Source organism: Dasypus novemcinctus, chromosome 26 (assembly GCF_030445035.2).
Source record: "Dasypus novemcinctus isolate mDasNov1 chromosome 26, mDasNov1.1.hap2, whole genome shotgun sequence".
Classification (NCBI taxonomy): domain Eukaryota; kingdom Metazoa; phylum Chordata; class Mammalia; order Cingulata; family Dasypodidae; genus Dasypus; species Dasypus novemcinctus.
The window spans coordinates 52,240,357-52,254,344 of NC_080698.1; the positions used below are offsets into that span (position 1 = coordinate 52,240,357).

The 13,988-nt window shown below is 56.7% G+C and overlaps 1 protein-coding gene across 1 annotated transcript; it reads right to left on the reverse strand.

Annotated features, from left to right (window-relative positions):
• Positions 1 to 235: 235 nt before the first annotated feature.
• On the reverse strand, positions 236 to 12,544 carry LOC131276115 (uncharacterized protein C3orf20 homolog). The gene is made up of 6 exons (XM_058288521.1): positions 12,519 to 12,544; positions 11,380 to 11,683; positions 9,139 to 9,246; positions 7,828 to 7,970; positions 1,440 to 1,577; positions 236 to 802 (listed from the first exon to the last, which is right to left on the reverse strand). The coding sequence occupies exons 1-6, from the start codon at positions 12,542 to 12,544 to the stop codon at positions 706 to 708; spliced, it is 816 nt and encodes a 271-aa protein (XP_058144504.1). The 3' UTR covers positions 236 to 705.
• Positions 12,545 to 13,988: the final 1,444 nt, after the last annotated feature.

Here is a 13,988-nt window from a genome sequence, read left to right on the forward strand (position 1 = left end):
GAGTTCTGGGAAGGGGTGTCTGAGCTCCCAAAGGGTGCTGGTAAACGGAGCCAAGTGGGGACACGAGCTTGTCTTGGGGGTCCCCACAGGACTTTGGCTTTCCAGGTGTCACTTCCAGGGTCCCTTGAGGAGGCTCCTCTACTACTACCTGCCTTTTATCCCCTCTCCCTTCTCCCCTCCTGTTCTCCTTTCCCCCTTCCTCCCCTCTTTCCCTGTTCCCCACCCTCCCTTCCTTCTCCTGCTCTCTCCCTTCTCATTGTCCCTCCCTTTGCCTCTTCTCCCAGCCAGTCTGCCTTCCTCTGGCTCCCTCTTCCCTCTTATGGAACCCTCTTTCCCACTTGGGCTGGAATCTGAGCTCCTCCCCAGCCACTGAAGGGCAGGAGAAACCAGTTTAGTCCCTTCTGCAGCGCCCCCTGTGACTGCAGCATTGAGCGTGAGCCCTTGGAGTAAGACATCTGGGACCTTGGGCAGGGGTGAATCTCAGGCTCACTTATCTGGCCAGAGAGGAAGCCCCACTTTCCAAGGCCCTGGCCTGGAGCAGGGCTGCTGGGGGCCTCTGGCCTGTATGAGCAGGACTCAGGCCCGCCTGCCCCGCCTTCCCCAGGCCGCACCCGGATGCTGGAGGCAGGCTTTTTATTGCACAGAGGCTCGGGGAGGCAGGGGCGGGTGGGGGGCAGTGGCAGGCCTGTGGCTGGTGGAGAGGCATCACTTCTTGGCCGTCAGTTTCTTGGAGCCAGAGGACTTCTTGCTGTCCCTCCGGCCTTTGCTGGGTGGGCGTGGCTCCACTTCAGGCTCTTTCACTCTGAACAGCGAGAGAGAGAGGCCAGTGGTGGCAGGAGGGGGGAGGGTGCAAGTCTGCGCAGAACCCAGAGCCCTGTTTTCTGGGCGTTTCTCCAACCTGGGGGTGCCAGGGGCCCCTGTGACCTTCCTAGGCCCTCCCGGTTTTGATTGTCTATCTTGATGAGAAGTGTGGGATTTGAACACTCTCGCCAAACGCGTGGAACCAGGATTCGTTTCACGGTCCACGCCACCGCCTTAATGGACTTTTGACAGTTCTAGTGCGTTTCCTGCGGGGAACCGTGGGGCAGGCTCCACCCTTCTCGGCCTCCTGGGTCGGGGTTTTGGGATTTTGGAACAAAGTCAACAAAGGGCCTCAGTCCCCGCCACCCAGGCCACTGCCGGGGGCTCTGCGGAAGCAGCCTCGAGGCTCCACTGGACACTGTGTTGGTAAGATGGGCCAGGTGTTGGGGGTTTGTGGGGGATCTGGGGTCCTGAGTATGTGTGTGTGTGAGAGACAGAGAGAGAGAGACTTGCCCACGGCCCCGCAGCTGGCCGTGGCCGTGGCATCTGGGGCTCTGCGGCTCACCAAGCCCATCTGGCCGGGCGGGGGGCGGGTGGGGGTGTGGGGGGGTTAGCCCTGGGCCGGTGTGTCCACCTACTTCTTCTCAGCTTCCACAGAGGGCTCTTTCTCCGTCCTGTCCACCAGGGCCAACGAGGAGAAGCTTCCTTGGATTTCTTCCAACATCGCCCTCTTTGCTGAGTCAGAATCCTCTGGGCTTGGGATGACGGTTGAAACGCTGCCGGGGAGGAAATGTGGAGAGGGGCAGTGCTGAGGGAGGCAGAGCCAGAGGGGCCCCGGGGCTGGTGAAGGGGGAGTCTGTGCACTCTGGGGACCCAGGGACTCACGGGAGGCCGGCTTCCCCGGCTTCCGGGTTGGACGGGATTTGCCCTGGTGCGCTCATTGGCTACTTCTGTGCCCCCAACAACTCCGACCCCAGGAAAGGTCTGTGGCGAGGGCAGGAGGGCTGGACAAAGGGTGCAAAGAGACCGGAAAGGGGGTCAAGACAATCCCCCGCCAGGCACAGAGCCACCTCATGTTGCGCCCTCCCTCACGGCCACCTGCCGTTTACAGACACGTGCCAGTGGCGGGATGCTCCTGGGCAGCACAGCCCCCCGGGACACATTTTACCCACAAGGGCACTGACATCCAGAGAGGTGAGGTGGCTCATTCAAGGGCACAGAGCAAATCTGATAGCAGAGACTGCTTCATGCTTTCAGCCAAGTGCCTTGAGGTCCTACTATGCACCTGGCCTGTGCGAGAAGCTTACTCTCTGATGGGGGGAAATGGGCAAGTGACCACAGAGGGTGAGAAGTCATGAGGGAGCACAGCTGGGGGTGGGGGCCCAAGAGGGCTTCTAGGAGGGAGACCTGAACGAGATTCAGAGAAGGACGGGAAGGAGCAGTTGGGTCCAGGGCCTGGGGGCATGCTCCGTGCGAGCCAGGGAGAGCAGCCTGAGCAGCATCCTCATCTGTGTGGTGGGGGCAAGACTGGGTGCCAGAGCCAGAGGTGGGAGGAGAACTGTCCCAACCACCCCCTCCCCCAACATGCACACACTTGCCTTCCCACTGGCTAGAATAGGGCTGCCCTGGGATCAGAGCGCTCATGATGAGAAAACTCACAAGATGGCGGGCTTGGCGAGCAACTTTGAAATCACACATCTTTGGGCCGCTGGCTGCCAATCCAGCCAACTGCTGTTCCCAAGAGTGGGGTGCAGACTTTGCCCCAGTGGTTAGGGCGTCCGTCTACCACATGGGAGGTCCGCGGTTCAAACCCCGGGTCTCCTTGACCCGTGTGGAGCTGGCCCATGCACAGTGCTGATGCGCGCAAGGAGTGCCCTGCCATGCAGGGGTGTCCCCCGCGTAGGGGAGCCCCACGCGCAAGGAGTGCACCCCATAAGGAGAGCCGCCCAGTGCGAAAGAAAGTGCAGCCTGCCCAGGAGTGGCGCCGCACACACGGAGAGCTGACACAACAAGATGATGCAACAGAAAGAAACACAGATTCCCCTGCCGCTGACAACAACAGAAGCAGACAAAGAAGACGACGCAGCAAATAGACACAGAGAACAGACAACGGGGTGGGGGGGGGGGGAGGGAGAAAAATAAATAAATAAATCTTAAAAAAAAAAAAGTGGGGTGTGCCCTCTAGGGAGCATCATCTTGTGGGTCCATCTCACAGCCCTTGGGAGTCGAGATGACCCTGGAATGAGTTGTGGGCTGAATTGGGTCCCCTCAAAAAGATATGTTGAAGTCCTAACATTTAGGACCTCAGAACATGACCTTCTTTGGAAATCAGGGCATCACAGATGGAATTAGTTAAATTCAGATGAGGTCATGCTGGCCTCGGGCGGGCCCCTAAGAAGACACAGACAGACAGACACAGGAGGTGGAGACAGAGACTGAAGTGCTGCTGCTGCAAGCCATGAAACACCAAGGATTGTTGGAAAATCACCAGCAAGGAGGAAGCGGTAAGGGAGGTCTCTCCCCTACAGGTTTCAGAGGGAGTGTGGCCCTGCCAATGCCTCAGTTTCAGACTTCCAGCCTCCAGCACTGTGGGACAGTACACTTCTATTGTTTTAAGCTACCCAGTTTGTAGTAATCTGCTATGGCTGTCCTAGGAAATTCAGACAGGCTCAGCTACCAGGGACCGGGAGTGTTTCCAAAGGTCACAACTCCCCTGGGGAAACCTGAGGGGCGCTGCCTGGGAGGAAAAATGTGCAAAATATGGCTCAAGAGGCAGCCCCCCACCCCAGGCCTTGGCCCCTGGCTCCTGACAGAGAGCAGCTGGACTGACCCCTGGGATAGGCCTCCTAGGCGACTGCAGAAAGCAACAGCCCTTGTCTTCCAGGGGTGCAACTCCGGGCATATACTTCTTGCCTGTCAACGTTGGGGCTCCACAGCCTGAGTGGCAGAGTTTTGACCTTTCTCTCCCCATCAGTGGCCTCAGGAAAGTGGGCACTTGGGAATCCAGAACATGGTGCACCCCAAAGAGCTTCCAGCATGGCACCCAGATACAGGCAAAGCCACCTCCGCTTTTTTGACAGCTTCTCCTCAGTTCCCCTAGTTGAATACTTACTTCCCTGAGTCTTTGTGGGTCAAGCCTTTACCTCCTGGGCCCTGAGGAGCTGAGGCGGGCCAACTGCCCTCCTTCAGAAAGGCTCTGCACGGGAGGGGCCTGGTGGGGGCTAGGCCCACTACTCACAGCACCATCCTCTGAGGGGTCCTGGTTGGTGGGACAAAGGAGGGTGTGGGCCCCAGGCACAGCTGACTCAAGGAGGGAGCCGGGTCCCCTGATGTCACTCCCTCCTACATCCCTCAGCCTCCCCCTGCCTCCTCTATGGCTGGTGAGAGGTCAGAGTGCCATCAAGTGGCACAGTGGTGAAGTTTCCCCTAACATATGTACAGCACTTTACAGTTTACAAACCCTTTGCTTTGCAGTTTATAAGAACATTACAGTTTACAAAGCCTGTTGAGGGTCATGGGGCAATGCTCAAGTTCTCACAGCCTTTTGTCTTAGCAGGCCTCATTCCAGTTTATCAAGCACTCTGCCATTTTACAGAACACTTGACAGTTTATAAGATGCTTTGTTGTTTACATGCTTGGCAGGGTGCGGGGTACATGACAGTCCCTGAAGCACGTCACAGGGCTCATGACAGCTTACAAGGCCGTTTATGATTTATAGGACACCTCAGTTTACAGAGGACTATGTCTTTTATGGATTTTGTAATAGTTTGCGAAGTGCTCTGGGGTTTACAGAGCACATGACAGTTTACATAGGCTCTGGGGTTTACAAGGCACTTGACAGTTTATGTAGGGCTCTGGGGTTTACAGGGCACTTGACAGTTACATAGGGCTCTGGGGTTTACGGAGTACATAACAGTTTACAAAGCACTCTGTCAGTAGAGACTGCTGTCATATATTAGAGCTTTTGACTCTCTCAAATCACTCCTTTAAAAAGGGTCCTGAAAGAATTATGTCCCCATTCCACAGAGGGGGCCCAGAGAGGACAAGGCCAGTCTGCAGCACAGCCCGGGCACACTGCCTCTGCAAGGCTACATCCCTGCCCTCACAAGGCCTCGGTTTCCCCTTCCAAGATGCCGCTCTAGGGGCTCCTAGCTCAGGGCCCGTGGCCGGCTTTCCTGCAGGAAGTCACCGACCAGAGGCCTGCATTACCCAGATGGCTGTGGGACAGCGCTGCAAAGGCAGGTGCTTGGGAACAGGCCTGGCTGATGGCCAGGACTGGATCTGCACTCGCTGCCCCGAGGGCTGGACCAGGCGGCCTCCCCCTCGCCCCCCCAGCCCTGGCTGGAAAGAGGTGGCTGGAAAAAGGCCCCTGGGAGCAGGTCTCTTGAGACTTCTGGTGCTCTGTGGACTGCATGGAGGTGAGGCCAGGGGGTGCTCGCCCCGGCTCCACCTTGCCCCCAGCCGGCCTCCCTGTGCCCCCCGGGCATGGACAGACCATGGCTCAGCATTCCTCGGGAACTCTGAGCTCAGCTCCACCCTAGAGAACCCGACTCAAGCCAACATGGGGCTGCTGGGGGCACCCCAGGGGGAAGCAGACCGACTGCAGGCGGCGCGACCTTGAGCAGTGGGGGTGGGGAGGGCAGGGTGTCAGGGCCTCCGTCCGAGGCTCTTAGGGGGCTCCAGTGGGGCCGGACCCTGCCCCAGGCTCAGGGCTGTCAGGGTGAGCAGGGCAAGCGCCCACCCCGCGGGACCTGATGGGCCAGCAGGGGAGAAGGGGTTGTCTAGGAATTAGCTCTGGTCCAGGCAGGTGCAGAACTGTCGTTCAGAGAGGTGACAGGTGTCAAGGGCATGTGGGGTGAGACAAAGGCCGGGCCACTCCAGTGCCACACCAGAGAGCTAGAGCCATCTTCTCTAACGAAGCCACCCCCTTACTCAAAGGCCTCCCAGGGGAGGGCCAGGTATACATTAGTTGCTCAAGAAATGGTGAAATGGGCTGTTGTGCGAGGGAGAGCAAGTGGCCGACGGAGGACGCGTCTCTTGGCCAGTTCTTCCTCATACTGACCTCTACTCTGCCGTCCTGGGGTAAAACCCAGTCCTAGGAAACCACCTGGCCGACACTTCCCAAGGGTCTGCTATGCACCAGGCCTGCCAGATGAGCCAAGGATGCAAAGAGAAGGGGCTGCGGCGTGCAAGTCCCGGAGCTCAGCTCGGCACAGCCAGAGAGACACGAGCCCGTCCCAGGCCTCTGCCTGCTGCTGAGGGAGTGCTGTCCCCAGGAGGCCGCCAGCCCCTAGGGCTCTCCCCAGGCCTCTGGGACCTCCCCAGGGCCTCGGCTGGCTGGCCACGCCCAGAAGCCCCCCGCCCCCCACCCTGGCTGTCTTTGGCCTGGCCTGCCCCCCACCCTTCTGTTCTGTTTGCCAGAAGCCAGTCTCCCCGCCAGGCCTGAGCCCACCCTGACCTCGGCCGGAGCCCATGAGCCTCAGCTGAGAGCCCGCCTTCCCCGGCACCTCACCAGCCTCCTCTGCTGGCCATTAGCAAGCAGCCCCGCTGCCCTTTCCGCCCCACCAGGCGGCCCTGTCTGAGGACGGTCTCCGTGGCCTGCTCCTCTGAGGAAAGAGAAGGCTGAAGGGTCCACCTGGTTCCCAGCTCTGCCCACCTCCCTGTGTTTACACCGTTTCCTTCTCCCTCCACCTCACCACCTCAGAGGTTTTCTAGAATCTTCCATCGTACAGAGCCGGGCAGCTTAAGCATACACCCTGGCCGAGGAAGACGCCATTCCCACCAAGGGACGGCCAGGGCCTCTCCCTCAGAGAGCTCTGAGGGTACAGCTGCCTGTCGGTGACCCTCGTAAAACAGGCGACCCCAGAAATGACATGTTAACAACCAGGCATGACACCGCCATCGCTTTACACACCGCTACCTCCCGTAAGGTAACCAAAATTACAGCTTTTTTTCCTTCTTTGAATGATTCTCATTTGAGCTTGTAAGCAAACTTCCAAGATTCCATTTTATTTTTTCACTCAATGGCCTACTGTGCTGGGACTTGCACATCCACTGGCAGGAAACCTCCCAGACCTAAAGGGGAGCGTGTGCTCTTCTTCCTCCCAAATCACCTCTTAGCAGCTGAGGGCGCCCAGAACCTCAGCTGGTCATCTCAACGCGCTCAGAGCACAACCCGTCAGCCAGCCAACGTCTAGTCACCCAAGTTGCACAATTAGGAAAAAATGTGGGCAGGCTAAGCTCCGGCCGCTCGTGGCTCCCAGAAAAACATTTGTCCATCTTCTCTGCGAGGACACCATGAATTCCCCCCCCGCCCCCACCTTGCTGGCCTCCAGGCCTTACCAGGCTCTGGTGTGATTCCCCCTATTAATCAAGTCGCCCCATGGAAGAGGAACCGAGGAGGGTGGGGCGCTTTTAAAACACGCCCACACCTTCTTTGCCACTCTCGTCATCAGGAGATGGGGTCTAACCGCCCCCCCTTGCGCCGGGCCTGGCCCTGGGGACTCGGGTGCAGCCGGATGTGATGCCCCATGACTTTGGAGGGCGCTAAAGGGCTGCACAGCTTAGGACACTCACCTTGGACCCCGGCCACCAGGCTGAGAGGAAGCCCCGGCTGATGGCCAGTGGCAGTCCCGGGCGTAAGTGAGCAAAGCTTCCCTCCAGCCCCAGCCAACTTCTGACTGCAGCTAAGGACTGGAGAGATCCCAGGAGCAAGGGCCTGGCCGAGCCCATCGGGCCCCGGGCCATGGGCGTATCGTAAGTGACTGTATATCATAATAAGCGATTGTGCATAATAAGTGATTGCCATTGGGTCACACGGGGCGGTTTGTGTGACACACATAGCTAATAGGAACTGTCACTCTGACAGGCGAAGACGGCCCCCCATCTCTGACCCCTCCCTATTTCATTCCTCCATGGCGCCACGCCCCCATGCCCCTCTCTACCTGTGCCCCTCCCCTAATCTGCCTCCTCTCCCTCCCATCCCTCTGTGGACATGTGCCTCATCCCATGTGTTTCCTATTTTACCTAAATTTGTAGTTGTCCGGCAGGAAGTAACCCATCTTGCAATCATGCCGCGCCCGGAAAATCTGTTTCAGCAGATTCTGCCTGCTGAAGCCGTATCCATTCAAAACGCAGCCCCCAAAAAGGAGCCTGCCCCCAGCGAACATCTGTTGACAAACAGGAAGGAAACAAGGTGGGGGGCCCTCCGGGCATCAGGTGAGCTCTGGGATGCGGGAGGGCGGCGCCAGGGACTCTCAGAGCTTGTGCTGGGTCCACGCCTCCGGGGGCCCGGGAAGGGATGCTGCCCACCTGAGTCGCCCTCAGGTGTGGCTAAGTCCAGCCCCTGCCCAGGTGCCCCAAGTCAGAGGTGACCCCACCGTCCCAGCCATTGCCCCCATTTCGCTGAGCAGCTCAACTCAAAGGCCACTCAGTCACATGCCCTTCCAGATGCCTGGGGTCAGTGGGGCACCTTCCCTGCCCAGGGGCCCCCATCCCACCCAACCCCAGAGGTCCAGACCACTCTGCCTCTAGCCTCCCAAGCTGAGTGCTCGCTCAGCTCTTCCCACACGGCGGGAGCCCCCCAAGTGCAGGGATCTTGTCTTACTCCTCTCCACACCCCCCACCTCTACGTGTTTGTCTCCAAGATGAGAAACCTGGCCGAAGATTTATGTGCATGGATACTCATTGCAGCATTATGTTATGGCAAAAAAAAAAAAAAAAAAAAAGATATAACCTCAACATCTCATAAATGGACATGGATAGAAAAATGAAATGACAGTCTCTTATGCAGCCATTAAAAAATGAGGTGTTACAAGCTATTTAAAGGCATGGGGAAATGTTCATGGCATCGTTTGAATGACTCCAAATTATTTACAGAGAAAGAGACAAAGAGGAGCCAGACACACTATGTCAGCCTGGATGCCCAGTGTTTAGAATAGCCCTCGTGCCCCGTGGGTGCCCAGGAAATATTTGTTGAATGAACAAATGAGAGTCCGGGTGATACAATGAAGAGATTATTTCCTACTGTTCTTTCCAAACTTTCTATACTAAACATATGTAATTTTTTTCTTTTACGTTGAACTGTTTTTAGTAAAGAGTTATTCCAAACGGATGAAGATGAGTTGCCTCTCTGGGTCGGGCAGCACCGGGTCCCTCCAGGGCTGGGGCCCTCGGGTGGGGCTTTGGGCTGGGAGGCTGGGTGGCTCGGGATGATCTTCCTCCCTGGGAAGGGTGTGCCTCCTGCCCTCTCCCTCCCATGTCTGCCACCCCACAAGGTAAAGGCGGCTGAGACGGGGTGGCGTCGGGCGGCCGGCGCCGCGCTGGACCCCAGCTCACCAGAACCATGCCCTGCACCACAGCGTACTTCTTCACCAGCAGCGGCGGAACCTTCTGCAGGGGACTGTCCAGGTCGTACTGCAGCAGGCGGTAGGGGTCGTGCCGGCACTGCCGAGACAGGAAGGCGGCGGTGTCCCGGGTGTGCCAGGAAGAGTCACTCGGGTTACCGGAGACTCGGCCAGGCCTGGGTCCCATCCGGGTCCTGGAGCCCCCATACAACACCCCCTCCCCAACTCCTGCTCAAGAGGCTGCTCAGCCCCGCTGTGCACACCTCCCGGGACGGGGAGCTCACTTTCCTTAGAGGCCACACTTCAGACCCTCCCACGGTGACGCTGTCACGGAGGTGACCACCCCCCACCTTCCGCCGCCAGGAGACATCCCCTAGCTCAGCCGCTGGGGACCGCAGGAGGTGACCCTGGGGAAATGCTTCTGAGATTTGAGGGTGGGAACCATGTCCTGGGTGTCCCCGTCCTCCGGTGCAGGAGTCCCCTTTGCACAGTACAGGGGGTTCCTTTGCCTGCCAGCCCCATGCTTGCTGCCGCACCGGGCACCTCCTGGGTCATGCAGCCCAGTGCCGGGCCTCGAGCTGACCCCACACTGCAGACATGGTCTTGTCAATCCCAGGGAAAGCCGGTCTCTTTCACCTCCTGCGTTCTGGATGCCACAGATTCTCTAGGAGGGCGAAGGCTGTTTCTCGGTTTTATTTGCCTTTTATTCCGGCTGCCTCCGGCCATCCTGCTGAGGCCCACAGACCTTTCCACGTACAGCATGAAACCAGAGCTGCACCCCAGTGCCAGCGCTCAGGGCACGCGAGCGTCAGGGAGCATTTCTGCCCGGACCCCAGCAGCCCTGACGGCCGAAGCCCCCGAGTCACTGCGCTCCGCCACCGCCTCCCACCGAGGCTTCCCTCGGCGCCCCTCCTCCCACTGCCCAGCCCGTCACCTGCTCCCGCCCCCTGAGCACAGGCCTGACCCCATCCCGGCTGCTCCCGGTGGGGCTGGACCACCCACGAATTCCCACTGTCAGGGGCAACTACCAGGGACCAATTAATAGCTTCAAGAGGAACTATTACGCGTGTCGCTAGACCCCACCGGGGCAAGGAGCCCCCACAGGTGTTCGCGGAGTTGAACCAAACTAGAAGTGGACTCCAGGAAACCGACATGGCTTTGCTATCCGAGGCTCGTGAGCACCTCTGTGCTATCGTGGACTGAAGGAGCCGACGGCTGTCCGTGTCTGGTCAGAAGGGCTCCAAGTCCTAAGCTCCTGGCCCTGGCGGGGGTGCGGGCCCACGGGAGGAGGGTCTGGAGAGGGTGTCCCCGTGGACAGCTCCCCAGTGGTGCACGAGAGAACCCAGAGCGTGAGAGAAGACCGTGATCTAGCAAAGGTGACGGAGCTCGCATATTCTCACGGCACCCTCTACTTAGGTCACCGGGGGATGCGGTTCACCTGGATCTGCGGGAATGTTGACAAGCGGATGCCCTAAATCCGCGAAGGAAGAAGGCCTGGGACTCAGGAGTGACCAGACTCGGGCAGTGGGATGGGGTGAAGTGCTCCTGGCCAGCCTCGGGCCCTCTGACTCCCTTGGGACTTCAGCCCCGGGGAAGGGGACCTCGCGCAGCCCCTTCTCCCGCCAGCCTTCGCGCAGGCCACTGCCTCTACCAGGAACCCTCGTCCACCTGCTGACGTTCCGCTCCCCCGGGGAGACCCTTGTGGCCCTCCCGCAGGCAGCGGGCGCCCCTTCCTGGGATCCTGGCTGTCAAAAGGCCCTTCTGTGTTGCTGTTTGATGCCGCTGTCCTCCGCCCCCCCTCCGCCCACGCTGGGAGCGCTGAGTCAGTGATGGGTTCCCAGGGCCCTGCGCAGGCCATACTGACTCATGACTGCCTACGTTTACTGAGCCCTGAGGCCCCGTGGTGGACGTCCTCTACTCTCGATATCCAGCGGGGTGAGTGGTCTGGGAGAAAAGGACAGTGCCCTGAATATGTCTCAAGGGCCAGAGAAGTCACCCACCTTAAGTGGTGACATTCATCTCGGGAGGGGAAGGTGAAGGGAGGGATGGAACCGTCCATAATGAAGGGACAGCACGTGCACAGGGTCCAAGGCCAAGGGAGCTGAAGGCAGGCTGATGCGCTGAGGCGGCCTGCGGGTGCCATAGCGCTCCTGGCCTTGCGGGCGTCCTCCCGGGCCCACCCCACCCTCCACCTGAACCAGGGGGGGCCCCGCCGGCTGGGTCTGGGACCAACCTGGGTGCAGGGCGAGGAGCGGCCCTGCTGCCGGTGACTGTGCAGCGTGTCCAGCAGCCACTGGAGCTGGGCGGTGCCGGGCGCGCTCTGCAGCGACAGGACTCCGATCACCAGCACCTGGCGGGGGTCGCGGGGCGCGGCCAGGAAGCGCTCCAGCTCCACGTCGGAGACCAGCGGCGCCTTCACCAGGCACTTGCAGCCTCCGCGGATGTCCTCCTTGCGAATGAGCTTGCGCAGCACCAGCGGGCAGTCCCAGGGCGAGGCCGCCCACCGCGTGGGGCTGCGCGCCTCCTGGGCCTTGCCCCTGCGGGGGAAGCACGGGGGTGGGGGGCGCTCAGCGTGGCCCCGGGGCCCGTCCCCCAGTGCCCCTGGCTTCCCGCGTGGAGGCAGGGGAGTCCAGGCTGCAGGCAGGTTCCCGTCTGGCCGCCTCTGCCCACTTGCAGCCCGGACTCAGACTGCCCACTTAACCTCTCTGGACCTCAGTTTCCCCAGGTGCAAAATGGGAGGGACAAATTATTCCTTCCTCCACCCCTTTCATCCATAAAGACTTGGGACTTGCCCTCAACTCCTTTCTTTCTCTCACACCCCACATCCCATTCCGTCATTCCTTCTGTCCTCAAGCCCCTTGGCACAATAGTCAAGACAGCTCTGGAGTCCCCCCAGCCTCCTGCCCTCCACCCCCATCGATGTGGTCCTGGGCTCTGCCATTTCTTTTTTTAATTGTGTAGATATATACATACAATTTTGTTTTTATGTACGTTTTATTATATATATAATAAAATCTGCCATTTTAACCATTTGGATATATAATTCAGGGGCACTGATTACTTTCACAGCATTGTATACTATCACCAACTTGCACTACTAAAACTTTTTCATCACCCCAAACAGAAACCCTTACCATTAAGCAGTAACTCTCCATTCCCCTTCCCACCTCAGCTTCTAGTAACCGCCAGTCTTTTCTTCTGTCACTGTGAATTTACTTATTCTAGATATTTCATAAAAGTGGACTCATATAATATTTGTCCCTTTGTGTCTGGCATAAAAACCAAAGTCCCTCCAAAGCCCTTCGAGAATGTACATGACCTGGCCACTCTTCTCACCGCCTGCCCCTCTCATTCTTCTCCAACCATTCTCACCTTGGCTCCATGTGCTCCAGCCCCATCGGCCTCTGCTTATCCGCCAACCTCGGGGCCTGTGCTCTCGCTGTTCCTTCTCCCCAGATGGCCACACAGTCCATTCTCTGTCCTCTTTGCAGCCTTTACTCAGATGTCCCGTTCTCCAGGAGGCCCACTCTGACCACCTATTAGGAACTGTATCCCTCCACCCCCACACTCCTTCCCTCCCTGCTTTATTTTTCCCCAGAGCATTGCTTGCTCTCTCACATTCCCTACATTTTGCTCATTTATTTTGATGACAGTACCTTTCCCTGCCACTGGAACATAACTCCCTGAGTTCATGAATTTAGAGTGTTGTGCTCAGTGGCAAACCCAGCATAACAAAATAGGAAAGATTCAATAAATATGCAACAAATATTTACTGGGCACCTATTATATATACTATATATATATATATATATATATATATATATATATATATATATACTACTATATAGCACACACCGTAGAGGGATGTTGCAAGGGTTGTGAGGGATGTTATATTTAGATGGTGATAAGCACTGTGCAAATATCAAGTGCTGCTATGGCACTATTTTATCTACTACCTTACACAGTGCTTAGCATTTTTCAGCATCCACAGCCCTTGGAATAAACATTGTCTTGGTTAATTTTGCCAACAGCCCTGTGGAATAGGCTGGACAGAAACTATTACTGTCATTTTACAAACCAGAAAATTGAAGGCTCCCACCAGGTAAACGGGGTGCCCAAGTTCATACATTAATCGAGTGACAAGGGAGAGGAAATCAGGTCATCCTAAAACAAGACCAATGCAATTTACTAGTCAGAATTTTTCAGGGACTATTTAATATGAACAAATATTTGCTGAATCAATTTGCAAAGAATATTTCTTGTTCAAGAACCTGCACATCTGGGGGTTCAGAGAAAGGTCAGTCTATTCACTACAACATATACCAGGATAAATAAAAAATGTGCCAAGGATTTAAATGTGGGAAAATTAAACCACAAAAATTTTGGTAGAAAATATGTGAGAATTATTTTATAATCTTGGAGCAGGGAAGGACTTTTATAACTAAGACTCAAAAGTCCAGAATAGAAAAGTATTCATAAATTCAACTGAACAAAAGAAAAAAACAAAAAACCCTACAGGGCAAAACCACAAGCCAGACAAAAAACAAACAACAAACTGGGAAGCATGCCTGAAACTCCTATTACAGATAAGTGGCGAATTTCTGCATGAGATAAAGAACTGGAGATGAACTAGAAAAAGTTAATAACCCAATAAAATATGGGCTAAGGAAATGAACAAATAGTTTATAGAAAAGAATATAAAGATGGTTTCTAAAATTTTTAAAAAGATGCTCAACTTCACTTACAGTAAGATACATACAAACTAAAACTCCACTAAGGTACTATTTTTCACCTATCAGATTGACACAATCCAAGAGGTCTGATAATGCACCCTGCTGATGA

Bases quoted from the DNA above. Each gene is read 5' to 3' on its own strand.
- LOC131276115 (XM_058288521.1), bottom strand. From the start codon at position 12,544: ATGGGGCTGGAGCACATGGAGCCAAG. The intron at 11,684-12,518 runs GTGAGAATGGTT...CTTCCCCCGCAG, and splicing joins CTGGAGCACATGGAGCCAAG to GGGCAAGGCCCAGGAGGCGC. The intron at 1,578-7,827 runs GTAAAATAGGAA...CCTCCCCGGCAG, and splicing joins CCGGACAACTACAAATTTAG to CGTTTCAACCGTCATCCCAA.